The sequence below is a fragment of the Oncorhynchus mykiss genome, chromosome 23 (assembly GCF_057628025.1).
Source record: "Oncorhynchus mykiss isolate SJ-2025 chromosome 23, ASM5762802v1, whole genome shotgun sequence".
Lineage (NCBI taxonomy): Eukaryota > Metazoa > Chordata > Actinopteri > Salmoniformes > Salmonidae > Oncorhynchus > Oncorhynchus mykiss.
In genome coordinates, this window is record NC_143044.1 from 45,849,365 (window position 1) to 45,867,223 (window position 17,859).

General features: G+C 42.7%; 1 protein-coding gene across 3 annotated transcripts in view; it reads left to right on the plus strand.

Moving 5' to 3' along the window:
- LOC110502992 (centrosomal protein of 170 kDa) overlaps nt 1–17,859 on the plus strand; it is a 98,925-nt gene that overhangs the window by 19,595 nt on the left and 61,471 nt on the right. For all 3 annotated transcript variants that reach the window (XM_021581355.3, XM_021581356.3, XM_036960827.2), the window contains 3 exons: nt 7,359–7,437; nt 7,683–7,741; nt 11,141–11,324. In XM_021581355.3, coding sequence (XP_021437030.2) covers nt 7,359–7,437; nt 7,683–7,741; nt 11,141–11,324 — 322 coding nt within the window. The remainder of the gene's footprint in view (nt 1–7,358; nt 7,438–7,682; nt 7,742–11,140; nt 11,325–17,859) is intronic.

Below are 17,859 nucleotides of genomic sequence, written 5' to 3' on the forward strand. Positions count from 1 at the left end.
CATGCTTCAGGATTCCTCCCCTGTAATTCGAGGGCCCATGGCGACAGGAAGTAGCACTATATCCCATACTGGGCCAATCAGAGCCTGACTGCTGAATGTCCTGCACATCTTACTCATCTTTATGATGGATCTACATCCCATACTGGGCCAATCAGAGCTTGACTACTGAATGCCCTGCACATCTTACTCATCTTGACCAAAATAGCGTAGCAGTAGGACGTGTAAATAGCCATAATTAGCCAGTCTTTTTCGTATATATCTTAATCTCACTTTCTGTCAACAAACAAAATGTACTTTCCTGCGACCCACCTAACCCAATGGTGTACGGAGCTGCTATTTTTATTCCTTATAACTAGAACTTCCATCAGGAGCTAGCCAGCTAACTAGTTACTAGTCTTTGTGAGCCACGGCTAGTGGTCTTCACCTTCTTCTCGGTCACCAAGCCAGCCTTAGCTCGGACATTCTTTACAGTGCGATATCAACACAGAGCATATCGGACTGCCTCTCTCTACCACATCGCCGGATTCCTGCCACTCTGGATCATTACACCAGATCATCGCAGCTGATCTCAAGGCTAGCTGCAAACGAGTGGCTACTGTTAGCTAACGCCTCTGTCCAGAAGCAAGCACCAGCTAGCCTTGAGATAGCCTCGAGCTAGGCCCATATACCAGCTAATTCTAGGGCTACAATACCTCCTTTGCCAATTGGCCTGGACCCTTTATTGTCGACACGGAGCCCCGCCAATCTATCACGACTGGACTGTCGAGGTGATCGTCCGATGTGGTCTCAACAGGCTATTCTGTTATGTTGCCGAAGAACCATCTACTAGCCCCGGCCCGCTAGCTTTTCTGAACACTGTGTCCCCTGCTCGCCTAGCGTAGTACTACTGAACAGCTCCCTGACTCACCTATTGCTGTTCTTTGGACCCTATGAACACTCGGCTACACAGCTGATGCCCCCTGGACTGTTTCAATAACACGGTACCTCATTTACCTGTCGGCCCCAGCCTCAAACTCAGGTCCTGCATGTACCTAACTGACCCGCTCTGCCCATTCATCACCATTTACCCGTTGTTTTCTTAGCTCTCCCGATCAACACCTGTGACTGCTTTATGCCTCTCTCTTATGTCAATATGCCTTGTCTGCTGCTGTCTTGGCCAGTTCTTATTGGTTTATTTCACTGTAGAGCCCTCAGTCCCTCTCAAAATGCCTTAGATAGCTCCTTTGTCCCACGCCACACACATGCAGAGACCTCACCTGGCTTAACTGGTGCCTCCAGAGACAAAACCTCTCTCATTGTCACTTAACGCCTGGGTTTATTTACACTGTACTCACATCCTACCGTATCGTTGTCTGCACATTATGCCCTGAATCTATTCTACCACGCCCAGAATTCTGCTCCTTTTATTCCCTCTCCCCAACGCTCTAGATGACCAGTTCTTATAGCCTTTAGCCGTACCCTTATCCTACTCCTCTTCTGTTCCTCTGTTGATGTAGAGGTTAATCCAGGCCCTGTAGCCCCCAGTTCCACTCCTATTCCCCAATTGCTATCATTTGTGGACTTGGTTTCATGCATGTTAACATCAGAAGCATCCTCCATAAGTTTTTTTTATTCACTGCTTTAGCACATTCCGCCAAGCCTGATGTCCTAACCGTGTCTGAATCCTGGTTTAGGAAGGCCACAAAAACTTCTGAAATTTCCATCCCCAACTGCAACATTTTCCACCAAGACAGAACTGCCAACGGGGGTGGAGTTGCAATCTACTGCAGAGACAGCTTGCAAAGTTATGTCATGCTTTCCAGGTCTGTGCCCAAACAGTTCAAGCTTCTACTTTAAAAATCCACCTTTCCAGAAATAAGTCTCTCACTGTTGCCGCTTGTTATAGACCCCCTCAGCCCCCAGCGGTGTCCTGGACACCATATGTGAATTAATTGCCCCCCATTTATCCTCAGAGTTTGTGATCTAAACTGGCACATGCTTAACATCCCAGCCGTCCTACAATCTAAGCTAGATGTCCTCAATCTCACACAAATTGTGAAGGAACCTACCAGGTACAACCCTAAATCCTTAAACACGTACACCCTCATATACAGTGCCTTGCGAAAGTATTCGGCCCCCTTGAACTTTGCGACCTTTTGCCACATTTCAGGCTTCAAACATAAAGATATAAAACTGTATTTTTTTGTGAAGAATCAACAACAAGTGGGACACAATCATGAAGTGGAACGACATTTATTGGATATTTCAAACTTTTTTAACAAATCAAAAACTGAAAAATTGGGCGTGCAAAATTATTCAGCCCCTTTATTTTCAGTGCAGCAAACTCTCTCCAGAAGTTCAGTGAGGATCTCTGAATGATCCAATGTTAACCTAAATAACTAATGATGATAAATACAATCCACCTGTGTGTAATCAAGTCTCCGTATAAATGCACCTGCACTGTGATAGTCTCAGAGGTCCGTTAAAAGCGCAGAGAGCATCATGAAGAACAAGGAACACACCAGGCAGGTCCGAGATACTGTTGTGAAGAAGTTTAAAGCCGGATTTGGATACAAAAAGATTTCCCAAGCTTTAAACATCCCAAGGAGCACTGTGCAAGCGATAATATTGAAATGGAAGGAGTATCAGACCACTGCAAATCTACCAAGACCTGGCCATCCCTCTAAACTTTCAGCTCATGCAAGGAGAAGACTGATCAGAGATGCAGCCAAGAGGCCCATGATCACTCTGGATGAACTGCAGAGATCTACAGCTGAGGTGGGAGACTCTGTCCATAGGACAACAAGCAGTCGTATATTGCACAAATCTGGCCTTTATGGAAGAGTGGCAAGAAGAAAGCCATTTCTTAAAGATATCCATAAAAAGTGTTGTTTAAAGTTTGCCACAAGCCACCTGGGAGACACACCAAACATGTGGAAGAAGGTGCTCTGGTCAGATGAAACCAAAATTGAACTTTTTGGCAACAATGCAAAACGTTATGTTTGGCGTAAAAGCAACACAGCTGAACACACCATCCCCACTGTCAAACATGGTGGTGGCAGCATCATGGTTTGGGCCTGCTTTTCTTCAGCAGGGACAGGGAAGATGGTTAAAATTGATGGGAAGATGGATGGAGCCAAATACCGGACCATTCTGGAAGAAACCCTGATGGAGTCTGCAAAAGACCTGAGACTGGGACTTAGATTTGTCTTCCAACAAGACAATGATCCAAAACATAAAGAAAATCTACAATGGAATGTTTCAAAAATAAACATATTCAGGTGTTAGAATGGCCAAGTCAAAGTCCAGACCTGAATCCAATCGAGAATCTGTGGAAAGAACTGAAAACTGCTGTTCACAAATGCTCTCCATCCAACCTCACTGAGCTCGAGCTGTTTTGCAAGGAATGGGAAAAAATGTCAGTCTCTCGATGTGCAAAACTGATAGAGACATACCCCAAGCGACTTACAGCTGTAATCGCAGCAAAAGGTGGCGCTACAAAGTATTAACTTAAGGGGGCTGAATAATTTTGCACGCCTAATTTTTCAGTTTTTGATTTGTTAAAAAAGTTTGAAATATCCAATAAATGTCGTTCCAATTCATGATTGTGTCCCACTTGTTGTTGATTCTTCACAAAAAAATACAGTTTTATATCTTTATGTTTGAAGCCTGAAATGTGGCAAAAGGTCGCAAAGTTCAAGGGGGCCGAATACTTTCGCAAGGCACTGTATATCATGCTGACCAACCTGCCCTCTAAATACACCTCTGCTGTCTTCAACCAGGATCTCAGCGATCACTGCCTCATTGCCTGGGTCCACGGTCAAAGGACCACCCCTCATCACTGTCAAACGCTCCCTAAAACACCTGGCTACCCCTACCCCGGTCAACAGCTCCGCACCCCCCACAGAAACTTGTCCAATCTTCTCCCATTTCCAGATAGCTGGTGTTCTGAAATAGCTTCAAAATCTGGACCCCTACAATCTTACATTTATTTAACTAGGCAAGTCAGTTAAGAACAAATTCTTATTTTCAATGTCAGCCTAGGAACAGTGGGTTAACTGCCTTGTTCAGGAGCAGAACAACACATTTTTACCTTTTCAGCTCAGGGATTTGATCTTGCAACCTTTTCTTGTAACCCCTATTACTAGCCTGTTCAACCTCTCATTCGTATCGTCTGAGATCCCTGATGGTTGGAAAAATGCCGCGGCCATCCCCCTCTTCAAACGGGGAGACACTCTAGACCCATACTGTTACAGACCTATATCTATCCTACCCTGCCTTTCTAAAGTCTTCGAAAGCCAAGTTAACAAACAAATCATCAACCATTTCAAAACCTATCATACCTTCTCCGCTGTGCAATCTGATTTCCAAGCTGGGCATAGGTGCACCTCAGCCACGCTCAAGGTCCTAAGCGATATCATAACCGCCATCGATAAAAGACAGCCGTCTTCATTGACCCGGCCAAGGTTTTTGACTCTGTCATTCACCGCATTCTTATCGGCAGACTCAACAGCCTTGTTTTCTGAAATGACTGCCTCGCCTGCTACACCAACTACTTCTCAGATAGTTCAGTGTGTCAAATCAGAGGGCCTGTTGTCCGGACCTCTGACATTCTCTACGGGGGTGCCACAGGGTTAAATTCTCGGGCCAACTCTTTTCTCTGTATACATCAATGATGTTGCTCTTGCTGCTGGTGATTCTCAGATCCACTTATACTCAGACGACACCATTCTGTATACTTCTGGCCCTTCTTTGGACACTATGTTAACAAACCTCCAGATTGGCTTCAATGCCATACAACTCTCCTTCCGTGGCCTCCAACTGCTCTTAAATGCAAGTAAAACTAAATGCATGCTCTTCAAACAATCGCTGCCCGCACCTGCCCTCCCGACTAGCATCACTACTCTGGACGGTTCTGACTTAGAATGTGTGGACAACTACAAATACCTAGGTGTCTGGTTGGACTGTAAACTCTCTTTCCAGACTCTCATTAACCATCTCCAATCCAAAATTAAATCTAGATTTGGCTTCCTATTTCGCAACAAGGCATCCTTCACTCATGCTGCCAAACTTTTCCTCTTAAAACTGACTATCCTACCGATCCTTGACTTCGGCGATGTCATTTACAAAATAGCTTCCAACACTCTACTCAGCAAATTGGATGTAGTCTATCACAGTGCCATCAGTTTTGTCACCAAAGCCCCATATACTTGTAATGATCGTCGTAGGTGGAAGAAGGAGAGGACCAAGGTGCAGCGTGGTAAGTGTTCATGTTGTAAATTTAATCAAAACTAAACACTAAACAAAATAACCACGACGAATAACGAGAACGAAACAGTTCTGTCAGGTGAATACACACAAAACAGAAATCAACTACCCACAACACAAGTGCGAAACCAGGCTGCCTAAGTATGGTTCTCAATCAGAGACAACGATTGACAGCTGCCTCTGATTGGGAACCATACCAGGCCAAACACATAGAAATACAAACATAGAACAAAACATAGAATACCCACCCACATCACTCCCTGACCAAACTAAAAATAGAAACATACAAAGCAATCTACGGTCAGGGCATGACAATACTACCCATCACTGCGACCTGGATGCTCTCGTTGTTTGGCCCTCGCTTCATATTCATCGTCAAACCCACTGGCTCCAGGTCATTTATATGTCTTTGCGAGGTAAAGCCCCACCTTATCTCAGCTCACTGGTCACCATAGCAGCACCCACCCGTAGCATGCGCTCCAGCAGGTATATTTCACTGGTCATCCCCAAAGCCAGCTCCTCGTTTGGCCGCCTTTCCTTACAGTTCTGGGCTGCCAATGACTGGAACGAATTGCAAAAATCACTGAAGCTGGAGTCTTATATCTCCCTCACTAACTTTAAGCATCAGCTGTCTGAGCATCACCAATCACTGCACCTGTACACAGCCCATCTGTAAATATCCCACCCAACTACCTCATCCCCATGTTGTTATTTTTTATATGTTTTGCTCCTTTGCATCCCAGTATCTCTTCTCCCGCATTCATCTTCTGCACATCTATCGCTCCAGTGTTTAATTGCTAAATTGTAATTATTTCGCCAATTCGGCCTTTTTATTGCCTTCCCTCCCTTATCTTACTACATTTGCACACACTGTATATAGATGTTTCTATTGTATTATTGACTGTTTGTTTGTTTATTCCATGTGTAACTCTGTGTCGTTGTATGTGTCACACTGCTTTGCTTTATCTTGGCCAGGTCACAGTTGTAAATGAGAACTTGTTCTCAACTGGCCTACCTGGTTAAATAAAGGTGAAATAAAAAAATACAAAATAAATCTTAGAATGGATCTACATCACATTCTGAGCCAATCAGGAAGTGACTACTGAATGCCCTGCACATCTTACTCATCTTTAGGATGGATCTACATCACATGCTGGGCCAATCAGAGCCTGACTACTGAATGCCCTGCACATCTTACTCATCTTGAGGATACATTTTGAATCATAAGAGAAGTCAACAGTGTATGTTCAATCTATTTGTCCAGGACTCTGTTTTGATAAATCCTGATAGCAACCACAGCTAGCCTACAGTCATAACTGTATCTTCTAATTAGACACTGCAACCACCTCTCAGCTAACACTTATATTACCCAATGTAACCGTTCTTCTATTTTAGAGTGACTTTAAACTGGACTTGTAACTATAAAAAAAGTTTGATTTTTATTTCTATGCTCTCCATGAAGGACCCAGGTAGATCAAAGTACCTCTTGTCCCTTTCATCAAGTTCTGTCACACTATTTAGAGGTCAGACAGAGACCGGCTGGCAGTGATGATTGAAAATGCTTGGTCAGTGAGGCCAGAGCTGCCAATGTTATCCTGGCCCCGCTCTGCACCCCATCATCTGACATACCTTCCATAAACAGACCCCATCAGCTGATTCAATGTCTCTGGCTGCAGTGTGGGACATTTTTCACATCACCTGATTATTTAAGGCGCTGTCTTTCCTTTTATAATGGCACTATGGCTGGTTCTTATGGGGGGTTGGAGAGATCTGCAAGAAAGACAGAAATCACATTTACTTAAGATTTTTACAGTACCGGTGTAATACAACCCTAATCCAATTTCTCGCCATCACCTGTTGCCTGCAGGTTTGTGGTGATTTGTAACTGAGAATGAAAGGCAATGTATTCTGGTTTAAATGTAGCCTGAAATGATGTCTGCAGGGAACCGTTTCCCTAAATTCATTATGTAACTCAAGTCTGAGCCACAAGGGTTTTAAGCAATGAGAACTGGGCTGGCACGCCTGGCACTGGAGAGAGGCGGAGGGCAGTGCATTTATAATGTGCTATTTATAACTTACAAACAGGTTTTCCCTCTTTTCTCTCCACACAGACATTTGTGAATGATGTCCGAATTCAGGAGCAGATGTATGTCACTTTAAAGATTGATGACAAGCTGAGGTTTGGATATGATATCCTTTCAATCATTCAGTCTTTAACATTTTAATGACACAACATTACTGCAATTTAAATAACCTTACACGAGGCATCTGTTCACTTCATTGCTCTCGTCCACTGATCATTTGTCAAGCTGTATAATCTGCAAATGTCAAACTGTCATCCGCTGTGGCTTCGGCCTGGCTGTTGTGTGTATAATGAAGTGGCTGTGAGGATCGATGCAAACAGTGTGAAAGTGTATTCCCTTAACCTGTTCCACATATCAACCTGTTCACGGTGGTGCGAGAGGAGATGACTGTCCCAGATGAGGCTCTTCAGGTAGGACACTACACAGTACATACAACCCTTTACACGTTGTACTGGGATAGAATGTACACTACCAAACTTTTTTTTCAAAAGTTTGGGGTCACTTAGAAATGTCCTTGTTTTTGAAAGAAAAGCATTTTTTTGTCCATTAAAAAAAACATCAAATTGATCAGAAATACAGTGTAGACATTGTTAATGTTGTAACTGACTTGTAGCTGGAAACAACTGATTTTTTATGTAATATCTACATAGGCGTACAGAGGCCCATTATCAGCAACCATCACTCCTGTGATCACTCCTCCAAGTTTGTGATCACTCCTCCAAGCAACCATCACTCCTCCAAGTTTATCATTTAAAAGGCTAATTGATCATTAGAAAATCCTTTTGCAATTATGTTAGCACAGCTGAAAACTGTTGTGCAGATTAAAGAAGCAATTCAACTGGCCTTCTTTAGACTAGTTTAGTATCTGGAGCATCAGAATTCGTTGGTTCGATTACAGGTTCAAAATGGCCAGAAGCAAATACCTTTCTTCTGAAACTCGTCAGTCTATTCTTGTTCTGAGAAATGAAGGCTATTCCATGCGAGAAATTACCATGAAACTGAAGATCTCGTCCAAAGCTGTGTACTACTCCTTTCACAGAACAGCGCAAACTGGCGCTAACCAGAATAGAAAGAGGAGAGGGAGGGCCCGGTGCACAACTGAGCACGGGGACAAGTACATTAGAGTATCTAGTTTGAGAAACAGACACCTCGCAAGTCGTCAACTATTAGCTTCATTATTAAGTACCCACAAAACACCCGTCTCAACGTCAACCGTGAAGAGGCGACTCCGGGATGCAGGCCATCTAGGCAGAGTTGCAATGAAAAGCCATATCTCAGACTGGCCAATAAAAATAAAAGTTAAAATAAAAGTGAAGCTGGGCAAAAGAACACAACAACTGGATAGAGGAAGATTGGAAACAAGTGTTATGGACAGACTAATATAAGTTTGAGGTGTTCGGGTCACAAAGAAGAACTTTTGTGAAAAGCAGAAAAATTATACGATTCTGGAAGAGTGCTTGAAGCCATCTGTCAGGCATGGTGGAGGCAAGATGATGGTCTGGGGGTGCTTTGGTGGTGGTAAAGTGGGAGATTTGTACAGGGTAAAAGGGATCTTGAAGAACGCCATGCCATACCCTGTGGACGGCGCTTTATTGGAACACAGCTCCAAACTCCAAACTATGCAAAAACTATTTAGGGAAGAAGCAGTCAGCTGGTATTCTGTCTATAATAGAGTGGCCAGCACAGTCACCGGATCTCAACCCTATTGAGCTGTTGTGGGAGCAGCTTGACCGTATGGTATGTAAGAAGTGCCCATCAAGCCAATCCAACTTGTTGGAGGTGCTTCAGGAAGCATGGGATGAGATCTCTTCAGATTACCTCAACAAATTGACAACTAGAATGCCAAAGGTCTGCAAGGCTGTAATTGCTGCAAATGGAGGATTCTTTGGCGAAAGCAAAGTTTGAAGGACACAATTATTATTTCAATTAAAAATCATTATTTATAACCTTGTCAATGTCTTTATTATAATTTCTATTCATTTAGCATCTCCTTTCATGTATGTTTTCATGGAAAACAAGGACATTTCTAAGTGACTCCAAACTTTTGAACGGTAGTGTATGTAACCTTTTCCCACTTTGTAACACATCAGAATGTGGAATAATTCAAGGGGTGTGAATACTGTTTGAAGGCGCTGTATATCAGAATATCTATGTTGTACTCAATATCAGGGCTATCTGGGGTGCTAATTTCTGCTAAATATGAAATAACAACAGTTATACCATAGTATAACACAGTGTCTGTAAGTACAGGGTCTTCAGAAAGGATTCACACCCCTCGATTTTTTCAAAATGTTGTTGTGTTACAGCCTGAATTTAAAATGGATTAAATTTAGATTTTTGGTCACTGGCGTATAGACAATACCCTACAATGCCAAAGTGGAAGTGAAATTATGTCTTTTGACATTTTTACCAATTAATAAAAAATAAAAAGCAAAAGGTCTTGAGTCAATAAGTATTCAACCCCTTTGTTATGGCAAGCCTAAATAAGTTCAGGAGTAAAAATATGTTTAACAAGTCACGTAATAAGTTGCATGGACTCATTCTGTTTGCAATAATAGTGTTTAACATGATTTTTGAATGACTACCTCATCTCTGTACCCCAGTGAGATTTTCCAATGCCTCACAAACAAGGTGACCTATTGATGGGTAAAACTTTATTAATTACACAGTGAAGTTATTAATTACACTTTGGATGGTGTATCAATATACCCAGTCAGTACAAAGATACAGGCGTTCTTCCTAACTCAGTTTGCCGGAGAGAAAGGAAACTGCTCAGGGATTAAACCATGTGAACAATGGTGACTTTAAAACAGCTACAGAGTTTAATGGCTGTGATAGGAGAAAACGGAAAATATTCCATAACTGCATCCTGTTTGCAACAAGGCACTAAAGTAATAGTGCACAGAATGTGGCAAAGCAATTCACTTTTTGTCCTGAATGCAAAATATTATATTTGGGGCAAATCCATTACAGCATATTACTGAGTACCACTCTTCAAATTTCAAGCATCGAGTGGCTGCATCATGTTAAGGGTATGCTTGTAATCCTTAAGGACGGGAGTTTTTCAGGATAAAAAAACAAACGGAATGGAGCTAAGCACAGGCAAAATCCTAGAGGAAAACCTGGTTCAGTCTGCTTTCCACCAGACACTGGGAGATGAATTCACCCTTCAGCAGAACAATAACCTTAAACACAAGGCCAAAACTAAACTGGAGTTGCTTACCAAGAAGACAGTGAATGTTTTTAAATGGCCGAGTTACAGTTTTGACTTAAATCTATTTGAAAATCTATGGCAATACTTGAAAATGGTTGTCTAGCAATGACCAACAACCAATTTCACAGAACTTGAAGAATTTTTTAATAATAATGGGCAAATGTTGCATAATCCAGGTGTGGAAAGCTCTTAGAGATTTAAAGCTCACAGCTGTAATCGCTGCCAAAGGTGCTTCTGCAAAGTATTGCCTCAGGGGTGTGAATACTTATGTAAATTAGATATTTCATTTTCAATACATTTGCCCCCTCCAAAAATCTAAAAACATATTTTCACTTTGTCATTATGGGGTATTGTGTGTAGATGGGTGAGAAAAATGTTCAATTTTGAATACAGGCTGTAACACAAAAAAATGTGGAATAAGTCAAGGGGTATGCAAACTTTCTGAAGGCACTGTAGGTTCATAAGATTGTATCTTGCCCCATGCTAATATAACTTTAAGCTGTGTGTGTCAGCATTAGATGAAAAATGATATTTTTGGCTCTGACGGTGTTCCACTTTCTTTCTCCATCGCTCCATCCCTTCCTCCCTCCATCAGCATGAGAAGTTCACCAGCCAGCTCCAGCTGACTAAGAAGCACTTTAACGGTGAGCCCACCAAGTCACCTGCCAAGTCCCCCGCTAAGACCCCCAGACCAGCCGAGACCAAGGCAGCCGAGGGGACCACCATGGAGCCATCGGCCAAACCTGCTGATTCACACCAGGGAGATGACAAGATGGCAGGTGAGAGCAGGAAGCACATATAAGAGATTACATGTATGTTGTACGGTATGACCCAGTCATTTCAGGGAAATAATTCAGTTTTGATTTTCAATCATGACACAGTATTTGGAAATAAGCAATATCTGCATCCAAGTTGTGACTAGATACATAATTCCATTTTATAACGATAGCATTTTAGAATCCGTATTCTGAATAAGTAAGCAATGAATGTCCTGATCCTGCCATAGATTGGACAGTGATACACTTGTATGGACCACCAGTCATCTAAAAGACTAATAAACCTTTCACTGCCTGTCTCTTATGGGGGCTTGTCTGTTTATCTATTGACTGTAATAAAAGAGCGAGAGTTTAGGACAGGTTTTTAAATAACACATTGTCACTAAAAACATCACACTAATCTGAGCTACTGTCCTGTACCACTTGGGTGTCTTATCTGATAAGCCAGCCCAGCATGCTCCTGGTCCCACTATCAGTAGCCACTGGGCAAAGACGTCTATTAAAGTCTATTTCACGTTGGTTCAACGTAATTTCAACAAGTGTCTGCCCAGTGGGAAAGAGCTATATTTATCTACAGGATGCAGCAGAGTGGTTGCAGCTGCTCCTGTCTCTCCCTATGCAGCTGACAGGGAGAATGTCTCCTACACTTGCATCGTTTACGCACTATCGTCAAGTCACTCAGCTGGAGGGAGAGTTTATGCTGGTGTTGGTGTGGATAGTGGACATCTCTTACAGTAGATGGTACAGCTGTGGGAGTTGAATAGCTACTGTATTACAGATGGCACAATACTTTAACAGGGCTTTTGGATTGTGACATACAGTACATGGTTCATTGTCATTACATTAGGAATCACAGAGTGTTCTTTTGCTATGCGTTGGGGTGGCAGGTAGCCTAGCGGTTAAGAGTGTTGGGCCCATTTTTAACAATCTGGTACTGCTGAGTACAGCGTGGGTGGGCAGTGCCTTAGAGATTTTTGCATTTTTGAACACTTGAAACTGCCATTTCCTGCAATCTAGAGGAAAATAATTGCTTAAATTATAACAAATAAAGTGGTGCAGCCAGTCTACAAGGTGGCGCAGTGCCCTCTTACATTCTTTGGGGAAAACCCTAGTCTCTAATTCGAATCCCTGAGCTGACTAGGTGAAAAATCGGTTGATGTGCCCTTGAGCAAAACACTTAACCCTAATTTCTCTAGTAAGTCTCTCTGGATAAAAGCATCTGCTAAATGACTAACATTTAAGGGAAAAGGTTTGGTCCCTATGGATGGAGTCGTTTTTCTGATAAATGAGAGGATGCCCTTCACCCTTCATTACTTTAGCCATGGCCATCGTCCCTAGACCAGGGATCACCAACTAGATTCAGCCACGGGCTGATTTTATTGAGCAGATGATAAGGGGTCTGGAAAATTACAGAACATTTGAAGACTGCAATTTGACTGCAAGAAGCCAGAACAGATATAATATTTTACAAACATATACAGTTGGTCAGAGGTTTACATATACATTTAAACTCAGTTTTTCACAATTCCTGACTTTAATCTTAGTAAAAATTCCCTGTTTTAGGTCAGTTAGGATCACCACGATACTTTAAGAATGTGAAATGTCAAAATAATTGTATAGAGAATGATTTATTTCAGCTTTTATTTTTTTCATCACATTCCTATTGGGTCAGAAGTTTACATACACTCAATTAGTATTTGGTAGCATTGCCTTTAAAGTATTTAACTTGAGTCAAACGTTTTGGGTAGCCTTCCACAGGATTCGCACAATAAGTTGGGTGAATTTTGGCCCATTCCTCCTGACAGAGCTGGTGTAATTGAATCAGGTTTGTAGGCCTCCTTGCTCGCACACGCTTTTTCAGTTCTGCCCACACATTTTCTATGGATTGAGGTCAGGGCATTGTGATGGCCACTCCAATACCTTGACTTTGTTGTCCTTAAGCCATTTTGCCACAACTTTGGAAGTATGCTTGGGGTAATTGTCCATTTGGAAGACCCATTTGCGATCAAACTTTAACTTCCTGACTGATGTCTTGAGATGTTGCTTCAATGTATCCACATAATTTTCCCTGTCTCATGATGCCATCTATTTTGTGAAGTGCACCAGTCCCTCCTGAAGCAAAGCATCCCCACAACATGATGCTGCCACCCCCGTGCTTCACGGTTGGGATGGTGTTCTTCGGCTTGCAAGCCTCCCCCTTTTTCCTCCAAACATAACGATGGTCATTATGGCCAAACAGTTCTATTTTTGTTTAATCAGACCAGAGGGCATTTCTCCAAAAAGTACGATCTTTGTCCCCATGTGCAGTTTCAAACCGTAGTCTGGCTTGTTTTTAGGCGGTTTTGGAGCAGTGGCTTCTTCCTTGCTGAGCGGCCTTTCAGGTTATGTCGATATAGGACTTGTTTTATTGTGGATATAGATCATTTTGTACCCGTTTCCTCCAGCATCTTCACAGGGTCCTTTGCTGTTGTTCTGGGATTGATTTGCACTTTTCGTACCAAAGTAATTTCATCTCTAGGAGACCGAACGCGCCACCTTCCTGAGCGGTAGGACGGCTGCGTGTTCACATGGTGTTTATACTTGCGTACTATTGTTTGTACAGATGAACATGGTACCTTCAGGCATTTGGAAATTGCTCCTAAGGATGAACCAGACAAGTGGAGGTCTACAATTTATTTTCTGAGGTCTTGGCTGATTTATTTTGATTTTCCTATGATGTCAAGTAAAGAGGCACTGAGTTTGAAGGTAGGCCTTGAAATACATCCACAGGTACACCTCCAATTGACTCAAATTATGTCAATTAGCCTACCAGAAGCTTCTAAAGCCATGACATAATTTTCTCTAATTTTCCAAGTTGTATAAAGGCACAGTCAACTTAGTGTATGAAATCTTCTGACCCACTGGAATTGTTTACAGTGAATTTTAAGTGAAATAATCCATCTGTAAACAATTGTTGGAAAAAGGACTTGTGTCATGCGCAAAGGAGATGTCCTAACCGACTTGCCAAAATCAGAGTTTGTTAACAAGAAATTTGTGGAGTGGTTGAAAAACAAATTTTAATGACTCCAACCTAAGTGTATGTAAACTTCCGTCTTCAACTGTAGCTTACATTTATATAGATAATGTGTTTCTTTATTATGCATGGGAATAGTTTGGAACAGATTTCCAAAATTAAAATAACTTGGGAGCTGATTTCTTGGTGTTTTTTCAGTAGTTTATGTCTAACATTGAATATTATTTAAAAAAATAATATAGTACCAGTCAAAAGTTTGGACACACCTACTCATGCCAGGGTTTTTCTTTATTTTTTCTCTTTTCTAAATTGTAGAATAATGTTGAAGACATCTAAATTATAAAATGAGACATGTGGAATCATGTAGTAACCAAAAAAGTGTTATAGTTTATATTTGAAATTATTCAGTGTAGCCACCCTTTGGCTTGATGACAGCATTGCACACTCTTGGTATTCTCTCAACCAGCTTCACGAGGTAGTCACCAGAAATGCGTTTCAATTAACAGGTGTGCCTTGTTTAAAGTTAATTTGTGGAATTATTTTTCTTCGTAATGCGTTTGAGCCAAACAGTTGTGTTGTGACAAGGTAGGGGTGTTATACAGAAGATAGCCCTATTTGGTAAAAGACCAAGTCCATATTATGGCAAGAAGAGCTCAAATAACCAAAGAGAAATGACAGTCCATCATTACTTTAAGACTTGAAGGTCAGTCAATCTGGAAAATTACAAAAACTTTGAAAGTGAAGTTGCAAAAACCATCATGCGCTATGATGAAACTGGGTCTGATTAGGACCACCACAGGAAAGGGAGACCCAGAGTTACCTCTGATGCACAGTATAAGTTAATTGTATCAGATTGCAGCCCAAATAAATGCTTCACAGAGTTCAAGTAACCGACACATCTCAACATCAACTGTTCAGAGGATAGTGTGTGAACCAGGCCTTTATGGTCGAATTGCTGCAAAGAAACCACTACTAATGGACACCAATAATAAGAAGAAACTTGCTTGGGCCAAGAAACACGAGTAATGGACATGAGACTGGTGGAAATCTGGCGCTGGAGAGGAAGGCAGATGTTTTACCGATTGTGTTTTTTTCCTTTAACGAGTCTAACAAGCCCGACGCAAACGATATACTTCTTTCTCGGGAACAGGCCCAGATCCCCGTGATTTGCGTGAAGAGGAGGCAGAGAAAATGGAGCCAAGGGGCGGGCTGCTTTCTGAGAATTCGTAGGTGGTCGAATAAACCTCCACTTACTTCCATTCTGTTTGCAAACGTGAATTCTTTGGAGAATAAAATAGATTACCTATGCGGAAGATTAAATGAGCTGTATTCTACCATAAGTAAACAAGAAAACGCTCACCCAGAGGCGGCGCTCCTAGTAGCCGGGGACTTTAAACTTAAATCTGTTTTACCAAATTTCTATCAGCATGTTAAATGTACAACCAGAGGGAAATCAACTATGGACCACCTTTACTCCACACACAGAGACACATACAAAGCCATACATACCATGCCCTCCATTTTGCAAATCTGGCCATAATTGTATCCTCTCGATTCCTGCTTACAAGCAAAAACTAAAGCAGGAAGCACCAGTGACTAGATCAATAAAAAAGTTGTCAGATAAAGCAGATGCTAAGCTACAGGACTGTTTTGCTAGCAAACACTGGAATATGTTCCGGGATTCCTCCGATAGCATTGAGGAGTACACCACATCAGTCACTGACTTCATCATTAAGTGCATCGATAGCGTCGTCCCCACAGAGACCGTACGTACATAGCCCAACCAGAAGCCATGGATTACAGGCAACATCCGTACTGAGATAAAAGCTAGGGCTGCCACTTTCAAGGAGCAGGACTCTAACCCGGAAGCTTAGAAGAAATCCCGCTATGCCCTCCTGTAAACCATCAAACAGGCAAAGCGTAAATACAGGACAAAGATCAAATTGTACTACACTGGTTCTGACACTCCTCGGATGTGGCAGGGCTTGCAAACCATTACAGACTACAAAGGTGAGCACAGCCGAGAGCTGCCGAGTGACACGAGCCTACCAGACGAGCTAAACATCTATGCTCGCTTCGAGGCAAATAACACTTAAACATACACGAGAGCCCTAGCTGTTCCGGAAGATTGTGTGATCAAGCACTCCGCAGCCGATGTGAGTAAGACCTTTCAACAGGTCAACATTCACAAGGCCGCGGGGCCAGACGAATTACCAGGACGTGTAGTCCGAGCATGCGCTGACCAACTGGCAAGTGTCTGTAGCCATGAAGTGCTTTGAAAGGCTGGTTCAAATCAACACCATTATCCCAGAAACCCTAGACCCACTCCAATTTGCATACCGCCCAAACAGATTCACAGATGATGCCATCTCTATTGCACTCCACACTGCCTTTCCTACCTGGACAAAAGGAACACCTATGTGAGAATTCTATTGATTGACTACAACTCAGCGTTCAACACCATAGTGCCCTCAAAGCTCATTAATAAGCTAAGAACCCTGGGACTAAACACCTCCCTTTGCAACTGGATCCTGGATTTCCTGACGAGCTGTCTCCAGGTGGTAAGGGTAGGTAACAACAGATCTGCCACGCTGACCCTCAACACAGGAGCCCCTCAGGGGTGCGTGCTCACTCCCCTCCTGTACTCCCTGTTCACTCATGACTGCACGGTCAGGCACGACTCCAACACCATCATTAAGTTTGCAGATGACACAACAGTGGTAGGCCTGATCAACGACAATGATGAGACAGCCTGTAGGGAGGAGGTCAGAGACCTGGCTGTGTGGTGCCAGGACAACAATCTCTCCCTCAACGTGATCAAGACAAAGGAGATGATTGTGGACTACAGGAAAAAGAGGACCGAGCACGCCCTCATTCTCATCGACGGGGCTGCAGTGGAGCAGGTTGAGAGCTTCAAGTTCCTTGGTGTCCACATCACCAACAAACTAACATGGTCCAAGCACACCAAGACAGTCGTAAAGAGGGCACGACAAAAACCTATTCCTCCTCAGGAGACTGAAAATATTTGGCATGGGTCCTCAGATCTTCAATAAGTTCTACAGCTGCACCACTGGTTTCATCACTGCCTGGTTTGGCAATTGCTCCGCCTCTGAACGCAAGGCACTACAGATGGTAGTGTGAATGGCCCAAGCTTCCTGCCATCCAGGACCTCTATACCAGGGGGTGTCAGAGGAAAGCCCTAAAAGTTGTCAAAGACCACCCAAGTCATAGACTGTTCTCTCTGCTATCCCACGGCAAGCGGTACCTGAGTGCCAAGAGGTCCAAGAGGCTTCTAAACAGCTTCTACCCCCAAGCCATAATCAAATCAAATCAAATGTATTTATATAGCCCTTCGTACATCAGCTGATATCTCAAAGTGCTGTACAGAAGCCCAGCCTAAAACCCCAAACAGCAAGCAATGCAGGTGTTGAAGCACGTTGGCTTGGAAAAACTCCCTAAAAAGGCCAAAACCTAGGAAGAAACCTAGAGAGGAACCAAGCTATGAGGAGTGGCCAGTCATAAATG